This window comes from Onychostruthus taczanowskii, unplaced genomic scaffold, assembly GCF_017590055.1.
Source record: "Onychostruthus taczanowskii isolate IOZ18803 unplaced genomic scaffold, ASM1759005v1 scaffold38, whole genome shotgun sequence".
NCBI classification, from domain to species: Eukaryota; Metazoa; Chordata; class Aves; order Passeriformes; family Passeridae; genus Onychostruthus; species Onychostruthus taczanowskii.
This window is the reverse complement of record NW_024501237.1, coordinates 2,575,084-2,598,475: the sequence shown is the minus strand read 5'-3', so window position 1 is coordinate 2,598,475 and position 23,392 is coordinate 2,575,084. Positions and strand designations below refer to the sequence as shown.

General features: G+C 39.9%; 1 protein-coding gene across 1 annotated transcript in view; it reads right to left on the bottom strand.

Annotated features, from left to right (window-relative positions):
- Positions 1-782: 782 nt before the first annotated feature.
- PRKG2 (protein kinase cGMP-dependent 2) overlaps positions 783-23,392 on the bottom strand; it is a 23,426-nt gene continuing 816 nt past the window's right edge. Inside the window, exons 2-19 of the mRNA XM_041412110.1 lie at positions 20,537-21,043; positions 17,655-17,821; positions 15,970-16,083; positions 13,169-13,274; positions 11,899-11,962; positions 11,209-11,286; positions 10,089-10,183; positions 9,254-9,322; positions 8,406-8,504; positions 7,328-7,478; positions 5,917-6,053; positions 5,669-5,758; positions 5,359-5,500; positions 4,405-4,568; positions 3,658-3,780; positions 2,658-2,720; positions 1,738-1,804; positions 783-878 (exon numbers count right to left, since the gene is read on the bottom strand). Coding sequence (XP_041268044.1) covers positions 783-878; positions 1,738-1,804; positions 2,658-2,720; positions 3,658-3,780; positions 4,405-4,568; positions 5,359-5,500; positions 5,669-5,758; positions 5,917-6,053; positions 7,328-7,478; positions 8,406-8,504; positions 9,254-9,322; positions 10,089-10,183; positions 11,209-11,286; positions 11,899-11,962; positions 13,169-13,274; positions 15,970-16,083; positions 17,655-17,821; positions 20,537-21,030 — 2,319 coding nt within the window. The 5' untranslated portion in view covers positions 21,031-21,043. The remainder of the gene's footprint in view (positions 879-1,737; positions 1,805-2,657; positions 2,721-3,657; positions 3,781-4,404; positions 4,569-5,358; positions 5,501-5,668; positions 5,759-5,916; positions 6,054-7,327; positions 7,479-8,405; positions 8,505-9,253; positions 9,323-10,088; positions 10,184-11,208; positions 11,287-11,898; positions 11,963-13,168; positions 13,275-15,969; positions 16,084-17,654; positions 17,822-20,536; positions 21,044-23,392) is intronic.

The following is a 23,392-nucleotide window of genomic DNA, read 5'->3' as shown; positions in this document are numbered from 1 at the left end:
TGCACAACATCTATCTGCATTTTTTCCCTGCAAGGTAAAAGCTTTTTGTCCATCTATTTTATCTTCACACTACACAAAAGCAAAACATTTTAAGAAAGGCACATGGCTCTTTGAAGCAGTAAGGGAAATGCACATCACGGTCTGATTCTCTAGGCAACTTCTATTATGCATACACCCTTTCTTTTGACCAGTCTCACATATTCAACCTGGTACAAAACTTGACTGACAGACAGGCAGCTTACACAGTGATACCCTTTTAGCTGTGGCTAAATCAAATCAACCTTTCAGTAAAAGTCTCTTTTCTACACATTTCTGGATCAATGCAATACAGGACACTTTGGGGGAAAAGTGAAACACAGCAGAGAAAAAGAATAAATAAGCGCCTATAGTTTTAGCTACTGACAACTGTCACAACTGTTGGCTTCTGATACCCATCCTCTCCACCCAAAAAAAGATGTATGGTAACATTGTTAATAGCAAAATTTTAGCTAGTGGTACTTTTAGCGGCAAAGCAATAGATCCGATCAATGGTATCTGGAAAATGTTCAAAAAGACACTGCATATCAAAAAAAAAAAAAAATTCAGGTTACATCTGCTGACTGAATGCATGCCTTTGCTATAAAATGCACAGATTTCGGTGGATTATCCAAACAAATTCTGGTTCTGTACTGTCTTCTATTCTTCAAGGAGTGCTGTGTAATTTGTGTAATTTCATTTTAAGCAAGAAACAAGATAGAACTGATGCCTATGAGTCTCTATAAATGTGCCAGAAGGAAAAATGTTCAGAAATCCTTGTCCCAGCCTGAAAGTTCATCTGGAGGGCTTCCCACTTCAGGTGGATAGCTGTCAAAGTAGCTGTAATCAGTTGGTCCAGACAACTAGGACATGGAAAACACAAACAAAAGGGTGTTTCAGAAAGTATCATTTGAAAATGTTATCTATTGATTATGCATAATTTTTGTTGCTCTCAACATGGAAATGAAAGGCTAATATGATACAGATTATGTCTTTCAATGGATCTAATTCCTCATTCTTTACAAGAAATACCTCCAGTAATTACACTGTACAACAGAACAGTGGGCCTTTTAGCCTTTTTGTACAAAAGAACTTCCCAAATATTATCAAATCCTCAATTTCATTCAAAGCCCTGTTAATTCAGTAAGAAAACTCGGCCACACTGTACAATTTGGATGCTATTTAAGACCAAATCTACACGCATAGGGTAGCTACTCAATGCAGACCTCAGAATTACTTTTTGTTTCAAATTAAGATCAAAGTGAGCTTCAAATGCTTTATCCTTAGTCTTTTTTCATTTAAGGGCAAAAACAAACAGGCTATTTAAAACTAGCAGCTTACTCAAGGTTGTGTAGGAACTTAGTAGTAGTAGAACACAGGAATTTGTACTCTTCACAGTAATATGAACAGTGCATCTTAATAATGTGCCCATTACCAAGGGAGATACATTTTTTCAATATTAGTTTCTGACCAAAAAACATTTTTTCTAGTAATGGTGAAAATATAATGCAAAGTACACAGGCAGAATAATATTTCCATTACTTGACTGTCTGTAAGTTATGTATTGCTTGCTGTCTCTCTTTTGTTCAATTTTCACAAAAAAAATGTTGAACTGTAATAATTCAAATGCATCTTTGGGAAGTTTTGCTATCACCATCAGTTCTCTTTTGTAGCCAAGCTGTGTTAGTAAAGCATTATGATACTGAAAGCCAAAGCCAATACCTCTCTTTTTAAAGGCGATGTTAATTTCCTCACTTTCAGACTATCCCAGTTAAAACCACTCAACCACCTGATTAAAAAGAGATAAAAGACACAGGGAGAGACCAAAAGAGAAAGACAGGTCCTTTTCTGACATTATACCACAAAGAGCTGAAAAATCACATGAACAAGGGCTATAAGAAGCTTTTTTCATGCCAACTCCTGTAACAACACAGCTAGAAGGAGGAATCTCGAGCACCGTCGTTGCCACACGAGGCAGGGGCAGCACCAGGACCACCAGGCACTTTGGCACTTCTGTATGGAGGAGGTGCACAGACAGGCAGCTGAATACATGCAGAAACACAGCCATGCAGAGGCTTGTGTGTCTCCTTGGAATGCCACCCTTTTTACAACACGAGAAGAGGAAGACAAGCAGAAAAATCAAATAATTGCCTTCCCCAGGCACAAAGTGTAGAGCTTAGAAACAACTCAGATAAGAAGAGAAAGCAGAAAATGTTTAATTTACAGAGGATTTTCTTTGTTAGAAGAAAGACTTGCATTAGAAAAATTCATTGTGAGACTTTCTTTGTTAGAAAAAAGAGGACAAAATGCTAAAATTGCTCTGGAATCCTTAACTACTCATTTTTAAAAAGCAGATATTGAAGGGTCAGGAGGTCTGAGAGGCAGATGCTGAACTGGCATCGATTTCTCTGAGAACTGAATTAAACTCCTACATCAACAACCGGCAGCAAAACCAGTAAAAAAAAAAAAAAGATTTTTAGATAATCATGCTGAGGATTTACATTCATATTGTTGCTTGCTATAGTTGAAAAGATACTCAAGAGCAACGGAGATGTCTATGAGTTTACCTGTCTGGGTTCTAACATATTAAAAATATTTCAAATTAGCCCCAAATTTTCTTCTTGGAAGTCTCTTTTGCTTACCTGTGCTTCTTGATGTCATTTATTCCATTCCTCAAATTGCCTAATCTTTCTGTAGGGTTTTGCCTCAAAAAAAAAAAAAAAAAAAAAAAAAAAGAAAAAGAAAAAGAAAAAGAATAAGGATAAGAATATATAAAATATTCCTATTTTTAAAAGAGCCTTTATAGGTCCTAACTGCTTGCATTTAACAGTTGCACAGGGATGCAGCTTGCATAAAACATGTGGCCTCATGAGGAGATATAATGAGGTGTTGCTCACTGCTGCTTTTTTCTGAGGATGGAGAAACCTTCTAGAAAGCCAAAACAGTGTCACTCAGCTGTGAAAAGCTGCAGAGGGAAATCAGCTGACTGAGAAAAGGTTGCACATCTTTTTTTTTTTTTTTTCCCCTGGCCAGCAGGTTTGAGTTACTAAAGGAGGCAGCTCAAAATTTACAGCCACAAAGATCCTTCCAATTGTGGTACAGAAGAATGTTGAATACTGTTCCCGGTGCCATGGATGAAATCCCACAGAAGCTGGGAATCCAAAGTCAGTGTCACCAGCCAGAGGTGGTGCAGGCCACTGAGTTAGCCTGGCCCTTCTGAAATATCACCTTCTGCACATTTTGTAAAGGACTTAAGCCAGTCTTTAAGTGCCCTGTGTTTTCTGTAGAATCTATATGCCTAAGTCATTTTGGAAGCTTTTATTTTTTTTTTTTAACAATGTGCTTGATTTGAAAATCAAATTCCTTAGCTCTTTCCTCAGTCCCCACTTAATGAATTTTCCCAAAGATGTGTTTCAGAAAAAATTCCCAGCTACAGAGAAAGCCCAGAGCCTCTGCTGCCTCTGCAGACTCAGAGGTGTGACACATTTAGGGACATGCAATGAATACTGAATTCAATCAGAATAGACCATGCCATGCATAACAATTCCAAATGAGGCTGTCAGGAATTCAGTGCTGGAGTCTGAGTCCTGAAAGAGCTCAATCTCTCTACACTCAGGCTTTGCCCCAAACTGCCCCTCCTACCTGCAGAGTCTGCGGATCAAATCCTCAGGTCGCCTTGTTATTACCTTAGGAAAATCCAGCTTTTCAATGCCTTTGAGAATCAAATTGTATGTCATCATTTGATCAGCCCCAGAGAATGGTGGGCTAGAAAAAGAAAGCAACACTGCTAAATGGAACATCTGGCAAGAGCAAATGTGGCCAATACTTATCTAAGAAAATATTTGAGAATATAGAATAAAACATGGCAAAAAAGCCCACATTCCTGCTTTTACAGCCCTCACCCTTTCAGCCTGTTTAAGATAATAGAACGGCTTGAAGCTGAGAAGCTTCCTGTAAGTACCAGGTAAAATGCATGATCACGTGTCCTTTTAAACCTAACTCAGAGAAGCTTTCACTTTGTTTTGCCACTTGGCATTCCCAAAGAATTGTCATGGGAGTGTGCAGGGAGCTAAAGAGAGAGCCCTGCTTACAGTTCACCCACCCCACTGCACCCCATCACCCACTAATAGGGAAGAGAACAGTTGTCACTTGTTCCTCACAGGAACAGAAGCAGCAGCTACAGGAGCCCTACACCTGCCAATTATGGTTTGTGCCTGGATAAGCCAGAACTGAGAATATGTAACCCACTAGGTCTGTGACATCTCTGAAATGATGGAAGGCAAGACTTGCATAAAGAAGTATCATTCTGCTGGGCTGTCTAAAAATAACCTTGGAAAGGTTTCTAGAAACAGACAAACCAGGTAAGAACTTTGAGTAGGAGGCACTCACCTGCCAGTGAGGAGTTCATACACAAGGATCCCAAGGGACCAAAAATCCACGCTGAAGTCATGGCCTTTACTCAGAATGACTTCAGGGGCAACATACTCAGGGGTTCCACAAAACGTCCAGGTTTTCTGCCCTGATCCAATCTTCTTTGCAAATCCAAAATCAACCTGATCAAAATCAACACATGCTGCATAACGCAGAGGACTTTTGCACTGGGAAGCCTTAAGTTCTTAATTGCTTCCTCACTTCTTGCAGAGACCCCAGAATTGCTAGTTTACAGCTAGAACAACCACACAGTGTAATTGTGAAGGAGAGAGGTAATTCCACTGGATTACTGAATGTTATAAAGCAGATGCATTTATTGTCATAAGTAATTTTCTCAATAGTTTTCCTTCTGGGGAGAACAGCCCATGATTTCCTTGAGGACATGAGATTTACTGTCCCTGGAAAGCAGTGGGTTGCTCATTGCCTTCAGAATGGATATTTCAAGCTCCCTGAAGAGTATTCTTGTTGCATGGTCACAGTAAAGCATGGAGGGAGTTCTTTTCTGTGTTCCCTCTCCACAAAGAGAGGGAACCTATGATTGTAAATTGAATCAATGAATGTTGAACCAGTGATTGTTTGAGGCTGGATAGGGAGGTAATCCTACACCTGGGAAATGTGGTTTCTGTTCTTACAATAAAACTGACTGCTGGGAGAATTTTTTCTTTTGCTGTTTATACTGTGGCAAGAGCTCTCAGAGATTGTAATTCCCCAGTTTGTCCATGGCTTGCAGTGGCTTTGCAATGCCTTTGTTTCTCATTGTGCAATGAGAAGCCCTCCCTCTTTACTGCTGAAGCACAAGAGTTACTACACTCCAGGATCCTGGTTCTATAATTACATGCTATTTATATCCCCCCTTGCAAAGAAACAGGATACAGGCACAAAAGGATAACATTACAATTGATTACATCTTACCAATTTTATATATCCTTCAGCATCCAAAATTAAATTTTCTGGCTTCAGGTCTCTGTAGATAATTCCTATTTGATGCAGATAGTCAAAAGCCTCTGTCACACACCCAACACAAAACTTGGTGGTGAATTCATCAAAGCTGCCTCTGGAACAAAAATAATCACAACCAAGTTCTGAAAACGCCTCAGTTATTAACCAGATAATATCTAACAACCAGAATATTAACCAAACATCTTTTCATTGAATGGAGAACCTACTCAGTAGCCACATGGGGTTGACTTTAAGGGCAAGATTATGCTGTGTTTGCTGTTACCTGTCTCTCAGCAAGCTCCACAATTCCCCTCCAAGGCAAGCCTCCAGGAGCATGTACACGTATTTGTTATCCTTGAATGTGCGATACAGCCTGTGGAGACAAACAGCAGCAATTTAGGAAAAGCAAAACAAAAAGCAAGGCTGGCGATGTCTTTCCTCCAGAACTCATGTGTCAAACCCCATTCCTAATGGTGCTACCCCAGGGGTCAGCTGGGGGACAAAATCAAGGGAACCTTGTGCTCAACTTACTTTACAACAAATGGAGAACATATCTGCTCAAGGATTTTCTTCTCAGAATAGATGTGCTCTTGCTGTTTGGTGTCCACTACATGTTTCTTCTTTATGCATTTCATAGCAAAAGCCATGTTCTCATTTTTAACTTTAACCTGTGAATAAAAATGATGAAAACACATGAGGCAAAGAAAAGTTGTTTTACTAAATTGTTCTCAGTAGATACATTGATATCCATCTTTTTCAGCACAGCATAGGACTGAAATTGATGGCTGTAACAAGGGACAAATTCCAGATTTTCTGCAGGACTCCTATGTGTGATTTTAAGCCAAGCATCAGATATTTTAGTTTCCCAGTCCCCACTCATAAAGTGAAATGTTCCCTCCGTTTATTTTATATATACCAAATAGCAGCAGCTTGGATGGGTACTACATATTACAGTGAGTTTATATCACAGTGGGTCCCAATTTCAATTTAAGATTTCTAATCACCAGCATAATACAAACAAAAAGGAGAGGCAGTTTAGGAAGAATGTTTATGAATGATTTTGCATTACACTGAAATATTAACCAATATGCAATAAAAAGATGGAACTTAAAACAGGGCCTCTTGGAAATGAAGAAAGCAGATATCTGTGTTCTACAGCTAGATGAGAATTCAATTTTTAGCTTAGTATTCAGATGCTGCAGTAGAATTCCAGCGTGGAATTTTTTTGGTGAAGCATGAATCAGAATGGAACACTTGAATGTCTAACGACTGTAAAGGATTACTGACTTCACTAAAAGCACAAATTCTCCTTTAATTTACCATTACCTTCAGCAGCCTGCACAAAAAGCATTCAGGTATTTGTCAGATGTTTGCAGCTCAGCCAGAGCTGAGTGGAATTTAAGGCTTTGGGCTAATGAAGCTCTTGGTATCCCAGAAGCACAGCTGATCATGCTATTGAATATGACTCAAAAGAGCCATTGCAAATTGTTGGAAATTTCCCAGTGAACACAGCTCAGAGATAGCTCACGCTGGCTGGAGCTGCTGTGGGGCATACAGAAGCAGTTCTACCAGCACAGACTATGTGATGCCATTCAGATTGCTCCAGGTCCAGGCAGATTCCTGGAAAAAGGCCTGCCATTCAGGGAACATAATGCAGGCAGGCACGTCTGTAAACTCCACATGCACAAACTGATGACTGTGTCTGGTGACCAGGAAGGTACTTTTAGCAGCGGGAGATGGAGGCACACAAGAATGGATTTGCTTCTTTAAACATCCAAGTCCTGAAATGCTTTTTTAAACTATGCATGCTTGCTTTATGGAGAATTATTTCTGCCTGAGGGGCACAGGCACATAGAATACCAAAATCTTTCACAATATTCAGTGGCTAAATCAATCATCCAAGACAGAGAGCTACATGAATAATTTTAAAACATTCTCTTACAAGCTCAACCCTTCCGAACCCACCAACACCCAGAGTTGTGACAACTTCTAAATTCTGGAATGGGGAAGGAGGGAACTGGGCTACTTTCTCCTTCAGCTCTATCATCTCCAAAGACACCTCTTTGGTCAACTGTCCACAGAAGGATCTTCCTCTGCATTAAGAAAATTAACATAGGTTAGTGCTTTTCCTTGTCATTACTTTTAATGATATTATGTAAGGGAAAGGAAAGGAAATGGAAAAGGAGGAAAGGGGAAGTGGGAAAGGAGAAGGAAAGAAAACCCTTTTTATTTCCTAATAGAGCCTTAATGGAATCCTGTGGAAGTAAATTAGAAGAAAAATGCTACTGAAATTGACTAAGTAGAATCTACAATAATTTTTAGCAAGACCTGATCCCTGGTGATATTCCTATTGATGGGGGCACCTGTAAAATTTGGGCAGTCCAAGCTAGAGAAGCAATGCTTGAAGGACTGTGTACCAGTTCCAGTAGAATTATCAGAAATAAGAATGCAGATATATTTCTAAACAGAGGAAAAACACACTGCTAATCTTCCAGCAGTGCTCAGACTGAAACCAAAGGTACATAAAGTAAAAGTGCAGCCCACAGCTAAGAGCAGACATCAATACCATCAGTGCTACACTGAAACATTAAAAATAAACTGTTTCTTTATGTCTGCTTCTTTCTTTTTGAAATGGCACTTAATCTTTTGCACAATGATACATATTCCTTAACTCAACTTGGAGTTAAAGTTGGCCTTCAGGGCTTTTTACCAGTCAAAGAACTTATCATCAAAATGCAAAATCTATTTGAGCACAACATAATTTTTTTTTCCTGTGCTCAGCTTTCCAGGAATAGAATGAATTTTTGTTTGGAAGTCAATACCCTGAGATTCTATGTAAGTTTTGTATCAGAAAAAGTTTGTTGGGCTCCATAAGCATAGCCAGACCGTTTTACTACAGTGACTGCTGTCGTTCCTAGGGGTCCATCTCCTTCAACTACCATCAATGATTTTACTTAGGTATCTATGACTTCTTTTTTATGATTACCTGCTGTAGGTGTAACAAATATGATCTGACTTACTTTGCATGTCGCTTTTCATCAGCCTGGGCCAGATTGGCCACATAACCTTCCAGGTAAGTTTGCAGCTCCTCATAAGTTCCAACTGTTTGATTAAATGTCCTAAAACCACAAAGGAAACATCATAAACTGCTGAACATTTCAGTCATGACCCAGTAGGAGTCGGTGGGTACTCAAGGATCACTTCCTCAAGTGATGATCAAGAAATGATCAAGAAATCTGGCAAAGGGGGCAAGAGACCTGTGTGGAGAAATAAAGAACTCCTGTAATTACTCAGGCTTAAGTGGAAAACAGGAGCTGGAAGCTGGGTCAGGCTACTTGGAACAATATAGAGAGGTTGTCAAGGTAAATACAAATGAGACAAGGATGGCTGAGCCCCATCTGGAATTAATCTGGCCAAGGATGTCAAGGACAAGAAGAAAGGCATCTTCAAATACATCAGTAACCAAAGGAAAACAAAGGATAATGTGGACCCATTACATAGTGGAGCAGGGACTCTGGTGGCAGAGAAGGCAGAGTTTTGGAATGCTCTCTTTGCATTGTGCTTCACTGAAAAGAACAGGCCTTAGGAACCTCTAGGTGACCCAGGAGATCAGGATAAACACCAACACTACAAGGAGAGAAAGAAAAGAGTAACTCTGAACTACTCTTAAGCTTCTGTGCTCCAGCACCTGCTGTCAGCAGGTGTATTCCTATTCTTCATTTGTATTCCTAAAGCACAACCATCGCTCAGGATTCATTTAAGGAAACATTGTGGTTTTGCCCACAGTGAAGTCACATTAACCCACTGCAAGTCACGTTAACCTACTGAAAGAGGATGCAAATCTTTTATGGAAGTGCAATGTACTTACTCTCTGTCTATGACGAGGCACTCCACGTTGTACTCATCTGCAATAACGTTTGCTGATCTGACGTCGTCACTGGGAATTGAAATGCATTAGGAGATTTCAGAAGCATGTCAAAATCCTCAAAGTACCTCACACTGCACTCATGGAAGATCACAGCTGCTCTAGGTGAAACTCCTCAAAGGCCTCTGCAGCCTGTACCTGGATTAGTGCTGCTGAACCAAATACAAAATTTAGCCTTTTACTAGTCATTATTATGGTCTAGCACAGTATTTTTTTCCAGTTTCAATAGGGTTTGGATCATTACATCCTTTAGCAAGCTTCCAAGAAAGTAGGGTGAGATGTAGTTATCACTACATTAGGATTTACTACTTATTTCTAAAATGATCTTGGATATAAAACATTCCCAAACTCAAGTGACTCTCCTCAATCCCACATGTAAATATGTATTGTGTGACTCCTTCTCTCTGTTTCTTACTGCCATGTGCAATGGAAACAAGAGCTCATTCCACTCACAATGGACCTTATCCATTCTGGCAATTATAACCTGGCACAAGTCCTCACCACAGTTTTTAATGAAATATTAACAATAAGCTACAGTGCAGAGGGCCAGCATTTGACTTCTGCAGGGAAAACCAAAGGTAGATGCCAGTGTAAACTTTCAAGCTCTCTCTGCAACCCCTCAAAACATTAACACAAATTTGGTCACTATCTTCATCTACTAACTTTACAGTCAAAAGAAATATATTCAAAACAGCCAGGAGTTGCAGAATCTGACACACAGTGATGGGACAACTGAGATCCAGAAATTCATGTCATGAATCAGACAGTGTGAACTAACCTAATGAGAGCCTTTTCTCCAAAGTAATCTCCTTTGTGTAGATATTTAATCACCTGAGGCTGCGAGTGGTCTGTAGTACTCTGGGTAACTATCACCTGCAAAGTACAGGAACAAAAGTTTTGTAAGGGAAAGTTTCAAAGTATTGCACAATTTTCTTTCTTTTCTGTGTATTTCAGAAATGTCTAAACTCAGTAGCACTGCAGAAAGAGTTACAGATACATATTGTTACCTCTCCTTTCAAAAATTACACCTAAACATTCCCTGACCCCTCTCTGATTTTTGTTGGGAAGAAGGAATATATTCATTATTGGCAACCCCTCAACATTTTCTCCTTGTTCCTTTTGAAACAGAGCAGAATAAGTCTCATTTTAATGAAAGACTGAAAAATACTTCAGTTCCCACAGTGGGCAGATGTCATATGAGCTTTTTGTCTTCTCAGTTAAATAGGCAACACTCCAGAAGCATTAACTAACATTTCCCCTCATGAAACTCTGCTTCCACAGTAGCACTTTCTGCTGATGCCCATGTTAGCAAGAAACAAACTAGAATATCTACAGACACAGAGATGTTTTGGAAACTGGAAGTTTATTGTGGAAAATTCTCCTGATTTAATTCTTTAGAGTCCTGTGTCAGCCTCCAAGGTATCAGCTGAGGGATAAAGGCTGCTGCCTTGCTCCTCTGGGACTAACAAATGAAAGGATTCTGAGACACCTCAAAGGCCATTCTCCACTAAGCCTGGGACTCCATTACTTACTTTTCACAAGTCTATGTTTTGCCCATCAGACATTGCACCATCTAGGAGAAGAGGTAGAGTCAAATCTCATTTACAAAAAAATTGGCTTTACATCTGTGCCACAGAGTCAAGAGGCTTCAGGACACAATTTAATTACATTGTAATTAGAATACTATAACATGAGTTCATTGTGAATGAAAAATTAGGCTCCCTGAACCTCTGCAATGCTGCTTCAGGCTTTTACCATGATATTGTGAATTTATTATCATGTGCAGAAACACTCTGCACCATTTTTACTGAAGACCACAGCCCATAAGGCATAAGGTAGCTTTTGAGATAGAAGTGATTGTACATGTTATTTTTTAAGCTAGGTTTATTGTACCTTACCTTTCCTTTTGCTATTATAAAGAAGGTGTTTCCTTCTTCTCCTTCCCGAATAACATAATCTCCCTTGTCATAGTACTCCTGGTGGGAGGCAAGTGAGAGAAAATATTGTCCAATAAATCTTTGACAGGTTACTGTGCAGAGTTCTTAACACATGTGGATGTTTCACTGATGTTTAACTTCCTATATCCTTCATGCCTCCATGTGAAAAGAATAAGGAGTTATCATTGTCCTTGGAAAAGCTATGGTTATATATCAAGCCTTTACCTTGAAAGGCTGCTGGCAAATGAAGCCCTAAGGCACACAGATATTTGGCTGGATTCATGTGCTGGGGACCTATTGCCTTCTTCCCCTACATTTTGCAGCTTATGTAGTCCAAGGGATATGAAAGTATTACATATCCACATCACAAAGAGGTAAATTTGATTACCAAAAGAGTCCTGGAGAGCAACTTTGTACTTAATCTTAATAAAGGATAGATTACAAATCCTCTTAACTACTTGCTTGGCTCCTTTGATGCCAAAAATATAACTTACTTCTATGTCACTAAATGTCATTATTTTCTGCCAACCTGGAATTCAGTTCTGATTATTCCAAAACCACTCTCATATTAAAAAAGTTCAGTTATTTTTTATTTTTCTTTGTTATTTTGGAAGCTTACTGAATATTATTTAGAAAAGCTTAATATCTTACCACTTCCAGGCAGTCCATGATCTTGGTTAATTTATCTTCAGGTAAGTTTTTCAGCAGGGACACACTTCCAGAAAACAAACAAACAAAAAAAGCCCCATAACCCAAAGTAGTTATCATTAACAATTTTTTATGTTCTCTTCTTATCTATGCAATTTTTACAATCAAATTTTATAACTAGTTAAACTAGTGGTGAACACAGTATACAACTAAACAATTTGGAAGGTTCAAGCATTCTCACCCTAGTTTTATATAAAAAAACTTGCACAACTTAGAAATGCAGCAAACATTGGTCACTTTGTAAATCAACTTTATATTTCAGGAGAAGAAGGACTTTTGTGGGAATAAGGATTGATTTCAAAAGAATCCAGCAATTACAAACCCAAGATATGATAGCAATTCAAGAATATATTTTCAAGTGCGCTGCAAAGACTTTGAAATCAAAGGTAAAAACTTCAGTACTCTGGTCAGCTATGGAAAGATAATCTAATTGCAGTAAACCTTTGTGAACTTGCTGGTAAGAATGAAAAAAACTTCCCACCCTGATCACTTGGACTTGTAAAGGTTTGGAAATTATAGAAATTTCTATCTATTTAGGCTCAACAAAAAGTGTGTATAGAAATCAAAGGTGGAGAGGGATGTGAAAATACACAAGAGTTCTATGCATGGCCAGGCTTGGCATTTTGATTTGAAGGCATAAGAGAATGGTCATTCTGGGTTAAAAAGATAGAATATTACATCAGCTAATTGTGGTTTGGAACCATCTTCCTGAGGAGACGCATGGCACCACTCTCAGTGGTCCCTGCAGGAGAGAATTATTCTGCTCTGCAGATTTCCTAGCAATTTATGTTGGAATTAGTTAATAAGTTGAGAGACATGCAGATCTCATATTCAAATCTCCAAAGGATAAGGAATATTCCTTAATATACTCCAGCAGCGAACTAACTACTCGTTGGAGGATTTACATAGCTTTATTTATTATATTGTTCTAAATTCTAGACCTGCAAGTTCCCCATACATTTATGCTACTACTTAAAGGCATTCAAGCATCTATTGAAGTTTTCTAGTGTGATGCAGGAGAAAAACAATTAAAATGGGAAAAAACCTCTTATGAATCTTAAAAGAAAAAAAAAATACAAATATTCAGGCTTCTGAGGCCATATTTGCATAAAGAGCACATTTTTCTCTCTGTTTACAAGACAGGCACAGTATTGCTGTGCACCTTAGTAAGTAGCACAAAGCAGTATCAGAAATAGAAATGAATCATATTTACCTTCTAAGAAAGTTTCTGTATTGCTCTTGTCTCGTTTGTGCTGTCACTCTCATGATATTTTGAAACACTTCTCTGTCCAGAGCCCATGTTTTAACATTAGTGATTGCTTTGAGAAAACAGAAAAAAGAACAAAATCAGCAATGTTTCCAAATTATTTGATGGATGATATTTAGAGCATCAGCTCATGGTAGAAGGCAGACTAGCTATTTCACAAGGCTCAAGGCTGAATTTTATATATCCAGCACCTATTGTAATCAGACTTTTAAAAGAATTCAATTCCCACTTAAACAATGCTCACTAAAGTAAGGAATATATTTCCAAACGGTTCCTCTAGGTAACCCTTTCCATGCAATGCCATAGGCTGAGCAACCTTGGAAATGACAGGGCTGAACACTTGGGAAAATCTACCCTAATCACAGACAGTCACTGCGCTCAAAAGCTGTAAAATGCAAAGAAGCTGATTTGAAAGAAACAAGAACGTGGCTGGTTTTCCAAAACCTATGTTGTTAAATACTGTGCCCTGGATCAAACTCTAATTCAGATTATATGCAAATTCAGATTGTATGCAAATTATCTGCACTAAGATAGAAATAACAGAGATAAAGAAATAAATTTAATTTCATTCAATCCTGTAATCCTCACACACTTTTCCTCCAAACTATCCCTTATATAAGGGAATAAAGGGTAATCAAAATATTAATGACTCATTTTCAAAAGACAATCAAACTATTAATATACTAAGCAGGCAAAGGATTCAGCATCAAAGATGCAAATCACAAAGCAGCCTCTGAGTGCAATAATCAACGCAACAGAACAGGTTTTTTTTTAAGCAAAATGTGATTCTATTAAATTTAATCTATTCTTTTAAAAGATGCTACACCATATTCAGCAGTTTTCCTTCTGCCCTATGAAAGAACAAAACTGTGTTTTCTGTGAGATAAAATTTACAGAAAAAATTGGAACAACTGATTTCCTCTGTTTATAATCAACATGGAAGCATTTTTTTCAGGAAACAAAAATGCCAGGTTTAAAATGCAGCACAGTCATTTCTCATTGTACACAATATACACATATGCTCTGCCATCTATCAAAACAGATAAAAAAATATTTTTGGATGCTGGATGGGAGAACAAAGGTGTTACTTTGGTTTTATTTCTCTCCTAGATAACATCTTTCAGTTTACTTTGCATGAAGAAAACATGGCAAGTATCCAGTCTGCTGCAAATGTATTTCCTGTATCTTGCACCTTAACCAAATGAAGCAGTTATAGAGTTTGAAAAACTCCTGCAATCTCAAAGATGAGATTAAGAAAAGAGAGAAATTCAGAAACACAGGGATAAATCACATTGCCAATTTGAAATAGAGATTCTGCCTGTGAAGATGCTGCTGAGCAGCAGCAGCAGCCACTGAGATGCTGTTTGGATGAAATCCTCCACTTGTGAGTTTTCACAGACTGCAGGAAAAGGGTGTCAGGAGATCCAGCATCAGGAAGGGGTTTCACCTGTGTGTTCACTATTTGTGCTCAGCTATGGCATTGTACTGCTCCTCCTCCACAAGGATCACAGGAAAGCTATTGGGGAGGGGTGCATTTCTGCAGTGTTTGCAAGTATTCAAACATCTTTTCTTGTCAATAATTGGACAATTCTTGTCCTACCTCAAAACCAATTAGTGCTAGCAAAGGCCTAAAGCAGCTTGACATCTTATTATGCGGAAACACTACTTTATAATGCTAATACTATAGAGCAGGCAAAAAAGAAAAATAGGGAACATATTCAATTAGAACAGCATGTTAGTAAGAAAAATAATCACATTACTGATGCTGTTCTGTTTATCAGGCAGCAACAAAAACAGATTACATGTAATAACTTCCATCTGCAAAGCCAGCAACGATTAAGTGCCTAAACTGGGTCCAGGAAGAAAGACCAAAAGCTTTTACAGCAAACAACTTCTTGTTTTATTCCATTTCCTCCTTTTTAAGTCAACATGAACTCTTCATACTTACTGGTGGCACAAAGTCCCTGCAGATTTAGACAAGAACAGAAATTAGTCTTCAAACAAAAGTATTATTTATGAAATGGTGGAGAGTGGAAAAATGACAAACTTAACCATATTTAGTCACTTACTTGTCTGTCACAGAACAATTATGGCATGTTGGAAAGGGAGTCGGGGGTACTTAATGGATGTACACCCAGTCTTATGCAGGAAGAAGAATATTTGTATCAGAGCAACACTTAACCACTCCATCCTGGTCAGTCCCCAAACTGCCAGCTGCAAATGGATCTAGGCAAGACTCAGCAACATAACGATGACACAGAACTAAAAGAAGGGCAAAACTAACTAATTCCTGCATATTTTAAATTGAATTAGAATTGTACCCACTCTACTAAAAATACCATGTTCTCATGTGCTTTCAAACTCACTGCAATTTCATCCTCGGCACTGCATTTGACACAAGAACATAAGAGCCACAGACCACCACCTCTACCAAAGCATCCACAATTAAAACACAGTCCTGCTTTAGTTGTTAGTGTGCTACAGATAAGGCTAACCAGCACAATTTGGAGGTGCCTAATTGTTTATCAAGGGTTATGCCAGAGATGGAATGATATTCATGGCATAGTATTCATGTTCCCAAGAAGAAAGAACTCAAGGAAGAAATATGTGAGTTTACTGTAGATAACTAAGACATGCAAACATCTATTAAATGAAAACTTCAAAGAAAATCTGGATATAACAGGGATCTCACAAAAAAATCCACAGTTTTCATTTTAAGCAAGTTTGCTGTATTTAACCTCAGGTACCTTTCACAGAAGCTGTCCGTGTGCAGTTGTATAAAATGGCCAGTTCACCAAATGCTGTCCACACAGGTATTGAGGAGAGTAGTTTATTCTGCTGAAAGACCTCCAGACTGCCCTCTGTCAAAAATCATCAGGATAATAGGTATTAAACCTGTGCTCAGCTGTACAGAGTCAAAGGAAAACAAATCAATATATTCCTGACTTTGCCACTCCCTGGAACACAGGAATGGGAGCAGCAGTGCAAAAAGTGCTTTGAAACACACACACAAACCAGTAAAGATTTATTTTTTTAAATGTACTGCTAATCTACAGATGTGCTCTGGAAGGGAGGGTCATCCTAAATCCTGATGGATAAAGCTTTGTTACAACAAGCCACTTACTTGTGGCTCAGATACTCTAGTGTGGTGTAAAGAAAGAAGTCTCAAAATAATGATCACAGGAGAAATTACTCATGGTTTGTCTCTTCATACAGATGTATGAGTATATATAGAGAGAGAATGCAAAGCAGAGGGCAGAAAAACTAAAAGCACATTAAATCTTCATTCAAGTTGTTCTTGAGCTTTACTAGCATAAGTCAAAGAAAGTCTGAACTTCTTCACAGTTTATGGCCCCAAAAAACCCTCTCTTAAACATGTTATGAAAGTTCTGCCCTCTTCTCTCCAAGGCCCACACCATCTCCTCAAGAAAGGTTCTAATGTGCCAGAAAATGTTCCAGGTGCACATCTCCTTTCTGATATTTCATCTGTTTTCAAAATGTTATCATTTTGTTTTGCAAACATATGACCACACCATCACAAATCCTTCCTCCTGTTTTTACCTGTAACATTTCTGTTTTCCTAACACAGTCACCATAATTTTTTCCAACTAACCCATCCATATGAAGCCAGAAAATATGCTTTCCAACATTTGCTCCTGTTTAAATATTCCCACCTCAACAGAATGTACTCCTTGTAGTATGAGCTCTAATTCATTTGAGTCTCTGAGACTTTTAGTGGTCCCCAGTTGATGAAATATGCAAATTTAACACAAATTTTTTTTAATGATGAAAGGATGAAAGACCTTATTGCTGATGGAAGCAAACTCCAGGTGTTAAACTATAGCTGAACAGCAATTTGAGGCACAGTAGCAGTCAGCACAAATGATTTCAGACTTGTTGGCCTTATTTTAGGAAAGCCTTCTTATCCTAAAGCTTTTTTTTTTCCCCAGAAAAAACAAGCAGGTCTTTTTTTTTTTTTTTAAAAAAATCTCTCAGCTTTGAGAACAATGAATGCAGAGCTCATGTTTTAATTTCCCATACACAGAAAACTGGCATCTTATGAATGTTGAAAAGTAAGTTTATTTCAGGAGTGGCTTCACCATTGAGCACTTCTCTGTATTTTAAATAATACCTGTTCTTCCTCCGGAGAAGAAAGGGTTTACTACACCTACAACAGAAAGGAACTGCTGGCCTCAGGGCTTTCAGAAATGAAAAAGGGCATGAAAAAACATTAAATCAAGACTCATGTTTCCAAGGTGCTTTTTATTGCTCTCACTCTGTTTTATAAAAGCCACTGGTAAAACTTGCATTGCCCTCCACAGGTACAAATTATTTAGAGGCACAAACACCCTCACTGTGATTTCCTGCGAAACCTTCCAAACCCCTTTCCTGTTTCTTGTACTTGTGTGCTGTACAAGTAGGCAATATTCACCTTTGAGCACAAAAATGTGGTTTCCCGGTTCTCCCTGTCTGATGACGTAGCTCCCTTGCTGGAACGTCCTCTCATACATACATTCCACCATGTCTCGTGTCTGGTGAGGCTCCAGTCTCTTCAGGAACTGGTTTTTATTCAGGGCATCTGTGATGAGCTTCTTCTCACTGGTTGCAAACGAAAAACCACAAAGTTTAAAATGCCCAGCATGGCTGGGGTTTGTTATTCACCAAGCATTCATTCCTCTCAAGAGGATTCCCCTTGTTTCTAACACACTGCTCTGCCTGCCTTGTTGGGACCTTGTGGGGTGATAGCCTGGTTAGTGAGGGAATTGTTGGTGCTGTAGTCACCTGGTGGAACAATCCCATTGAACAACCTTGTTCTCACTGCTCCCTGAGACAGTCTGAGCACCATCTCCTGTTGCAGTAAATTCATATAAATGGGTGAGCTGTAAAGTCAAGAACTGTCTATATTTGAGCTGCTGGTGGCAGAGCCCAGTGGTTGGATTTTAAGAAGGAGAAAATATGGAAAAAGAAACAATGGATGAATCTGTGGGTAAGGGCTAACCAGCCACAACAAAGCAGGCCATACACAATCTATGGGTTCTGATTGATGTGAGTTCTGGCTCAAGGGCATTCTATAAAGCAGTGCCTCAAGTCCTCACCAGAAATGAAGGCAACTAAACAACTTCTGCACTCATGGGACTTTTATGGCCCTGCTGATAGTTTTCTTTTACTCCTGAAGTGAAAGATACATTCTGCCTTCGAGTCCCCACACTCCTAATGTTGACAAAGTCAAAACCCTGACAGATTTCTGAGGCATTTAAGGCTTCCTCCTGTTTGTATTCATAAAGCAATGGGAGGTTGTCATCAAAACTAGGTTATGTGGGAAAAATCTCCTGAGGACAATCCAGGAATGAACAAACCTAGGGCACATAAATACACTTACATTATTACTAGTCATGTAATGACTGAAAATAAGTAAAGGTGATGAGATGATGCAGGAAAATAAAACCAAGTAGCTATGGTGAGGACTGTGTTTAGAAATAGGAATCATAACTTACCTTCTGCTGAAAGCAACAGGGTTATTGGAATATAAGCTCTAACTTAGTTTTCATCTAAAGCCAACCTTGCTAATTTGATTCATCCTGGCCTGCATCATGTGTACAATACTGCAATAAAATACAGTAATTGCATATAACCTGATATGTGAAATGAGCAGAAAAGCTTCCAGAACTATGGAAGAGGAGATATGCTTCTAAAACTTTCATTAAAATCATCCATGCTGAGATACTCCAAACAAAAGTATGGCACTCAAACTCCCACCATACAAACAGCATCAAATTGTGCCATTTGTTTACAAATATTTCTAAAAGGGACTGGTGACACTCTGGAATCAATGCAAATTCAAGAAGCATGGAGCTTCCCCTCCTTCTGAGGCAGCTCCTTGCACAAGGAGCACTGTAAGGTCACCTTACACAGCAGTGGGGCTGCATTAAGTCCTTTCTCTGTAAAGGGGAGGCAGCTATTGGTAGCAGCAACTCCAAACACCCCTACAGACACTGTCAGGCTAATTGTTCAGTATTTGCTAATCATAGCACACAGAATTCTGCAGACAGTGAAGGTTACTTTGTTCTTATGTGTCTCAACTGCCTGAACTTGACCTACTACAGTATTTACAGACCAGGTAAGGAAACCAAATGTTTGTGTCTTTCATCATTTGGCTGTCTCAACAGCAAGGTGATGGGGTCTTACAAGTGCATGTGTATCACAGGCTTATCTAACTTAAGTTAGACTTATCTAACTTAACTTAGCAATGCACAGCACTACAGCTTTGTGGTGCTTTTTTTGGCATATGTTTGCTTCCAAAATATTTGGAAGATCAAATAACACTTTGAACTACTACAACATCAAAAAATGATGTGCATTACATTTGGATTGCTTAAGCTGCAATACTTGCTTTGGTTCTGGCTGCTGCACTTTGCTAATCCACTGGCCCTTCTCCTCATTGCTGTTACAATTCTGTCTCTGAAGGCACCCTAGAAAACCATGTGGTGGACTGCAGTACAAAGATCATGCCAAGGAGAAGACAGGTTACAAACAGAACACTCTGAAAACTATGATTCAAGCTACCCAGGTACTTGTGATAAAATATTAATGCAGCTCCTTTACTCTGGAAAAACACTGCTAGCTGAAGCTCTCAGCTCTTTGTGGTGACTCAGGCAGCCTTTCTGATTCATGAGGTACCCTCTAAGGTGCAGTGGTGGACATGATGGATGAGAAAACACCCCTCATAACTCTCAGGTCTACTATGGTAAAGACTCAGATATGCCATGAATAAAGTTCCCCACAAATCTGAAGGCACTAAAGTCACTGGCTGAAGTCCAGGCAGAGTCTGGCTACCACCACGTTAAACAGACTCTCAGGTTGTGTCTACAGTGCAAGGTAAAAGAGGGTCTAAGTTATGCTTAAGGAACCCAGTCTGATATCTCTGTCTGCAAGGTCAGCTCTGACCACAGAGCTTTCTGGGTCTGTCAGAGTCTAGAAGGTGTAATTGGATTCAAAGAGGAACAAGTAAGATTCAGTTCCTACACCATGATTGCTAGAACCTGGAGGGAAGGAGGAAGCTGGCAATAAAGATAAATCCCAAAAAACTGTAATATTCTCATCTGAAATAGAGGCTGCCCACTCTTCATCTGAAGTCTGTGGGACACAGATGATTCTTGGTTAAAGCTACCCACAAGCTCAACCAGAATCCATCACTGCTGCAAAGCCTACATGAAAAGGATGAATACCTTAATCCCGACTTATTGTGAGGAGAGGATATAGTTATAAGTAAAAACCTTGTAACACAAACATAGAAGCCCTCTGCAACAAGCTCACCTGGAATCCTTTCGGACTGTTGCTTTTTCAAGGGAAAATATAGTTTGCCTGCTCAAATCACACAGTTGGGTTGTTGGCTCTGCAGATACACCTTCCTTGGCTCCTCTCCTTCTATCAGCAGAGACTTTAAATGGAGAAGGCTGAAGAGAGTGCTCCCCTTGAGTCCTAACAACATCCTGCAGCTTGTTCAACTGTATGCACTTGTTCTGAAGCTCCTTGGTGAGTTCTGCTATGACCTTAGTCTGCATAGCCAGCTGCTCTTGAAGCTCAGCAACATGGCTTCGACTCTCTTGCAACTGCTGATCTTTTCTCTTCAGCTCCTTTTCCAGTTCAAGTACCTTGCTGCAGAGGACATCAGCTTGCCCATTGATCACATTGATGCCCAGGCATGGGTCCATCAGAAACTTGTGGCTGGCAGCACAGCCAATAGCGAGGTTTGCCACGTGCCTGTTTGGCTGCCTCAGGTGCTTGGGTTTCACTAATCCGTTCCCCATTTTGTCCAGAGACCTAGGTGGGAAAATAAATCTGCAGTTTTATTTCATTCCTAAAGAAAAAATAAAATTTAGTCATGGAATGTTGAGCAGTGAATTTAGTAATTAGCTGGCAGCTGAATTTGCCATATGCAACTGTAGTAAACACAGCTGATTGCTTTCATCCTCTCCAGTCCTGCAAATCAGCAGAGTAAAGGGCAAGGAGAAGAGGCAGGGAGGGGTGGTAGAAACAAAGCAGAAGATCTCATGGCTCCTACTTAATTTTTGTGAGTTGAAGAGATGTGTAAGCTCCTTTCAGCTTAACAAAGACAAAACAAGCAGTAGAAAGGAGAAAAGCTTGTGCTTGACTGCTAAAGCAAGAAAATTGTTAGAAGCAAAAAATAAAAGTTGGGTCACTTCCCCATTGAGGAATAATTATTGTGTAGAGTAATTTAATTTAATAGACAGTCTAATTTTACCAGTGGGTACATACCTGCCTGTCATTAAGGATATGTGATTAGTAAGTATATGTGTTAACACACAGGCAGCTGGCATAATTTCTGCAGCTCACTTACTCATCTAAAACTGGCTCATATTTGTTAGTACAACTGCTGTAGCAGCTGCTACTGCTGTCAAGGAACAATTATCTTTTTACGGGGAATTACGCCTTTCCACTGGCTACTGATGAAAAGAGACCAGGAAAAAAAATGGTTCTGGGCTCCTGTCAGAACACACCCATGGCTCAAATGAGCATTTGTTGCAAACCAGCAGCCTTCAGTAGATTTGCAGAGAAGTGACCCACCTTCTTCCTTGGACACAATCTTTGGCATGTTTGATTGGATCATTTCAGGAGGAGCAAGGGATGATGCTGCAGTTGTGGTCAGGCATCAGCAGGCCCAAAGTAGCTCTTAGTCTGCCCCCTGGATGAAGAACCCCTTTTTCAGGCTGAATCTTAAGTGATGTGGATTAAGATAATCTCCTTCACCATTTATTTGAACTGGATAAGAACATGGCCCTGACAAGGTAACTTGACCAGATGATAAGCTCCAGCAATTTGCTTTTACTTGTTAGTACAATCATACTTTTAACAGATGCACAGTTCTGTTCTGGTTTACAGCCTTCAATGGCTCAGAATTGAAACAGCTGACAAGGTACCTCTCATTCCAAATCCAGTTTTCTTTAACATAGTCTTTCTTCTCAGCTCTGTCTTGCTTATTGTGACTTTGAATAATATTTTCGATTTGAGCCAATTTCATAGATGCATTTTGAGAGCTGGTGCTTCAGCCTGTTAACAGGAACACCTCAGTATGTCAGAAATGAAGGCAAATCTGTACTGCACAGGGGAATTTAAACAAATTGCCCATCAGGGTATCGAATCAAATAGCTCTGAAGAGGGACCTGTGTGTCACTGCACAAGGCTTAGCCAAAGATCTTAGCTCAGCATGCAACCATATTTAAAAACAACACCAAACAACAATCAACATAAACTAAAAGTTACAATACAGAGAGGAGATTATGGGAAACACATAATCACACTGTTGCAATCCCTGCTACTAAAAGCGGTGGCAATCACTAAATTTCAAATAAAGGATATCCGACACACTTTATGTATGGCAGAGTGACTGCCCCAGGGCACAGAAAAATCTACTGTTTGGATTGTACCCAGAAACAGAACAGGTTTACTGTATGATGTTTGAGGTTCACAATCTATCAGCCTCACTGGAGTGACAATGTTAGCAGCCTCTGTCTTCCCATTGTATATGCACAGTTAATTGTCAGTGGACAATGGAACAGACAGCCAGATCTGACAGATCCCTGTTTCCACATCGTGCCCTTAACTGGCCGCTTGTGTAGGAAATTCCTGTATGTGGCAGGAATCGATAAAAACTGACAGGTGATTTTGGTAATTCAGCATTATAGTAGCCAATTCTAGCAGAGAACTTAAAGCCTTGCTCTTGACCGGCTTTACCCACAGCTCCGGAGAAAAAAGGCACACAGGGCATCCATTGCGCTGTGTTTGGGTACCTCACACGCTCCTTCGAGGTCACTGGGCAGACGGGGCCAGGCTCCGGAGAGACCCAAAACCCACCCGGCAGAGACGGAGGTGTCCGCGCCCGCAGCGGGATGCTCGGGGGATGCTCAGGGAATGCCCGGGGTATGCTTGCGGGATGCCCAGGGAATGTTCAGGGAACGCTCAGGGAACGCCCGGGGGATGCTTGGGAGATGCTCAGGGGATGCCCGGGGGGTGCTCAGGGGATGCCCGGGGGGTGCTCAGGGGATGCCCGGGGATGCTCCCGGGGTCCAGCGCCAGCCGAACCCGTGTCCGCCGCAGGCCCGCGGGGTGCGGGCGCTGCCGGGCCGGCCCCCCGCCCCGCCGGATCCCGGT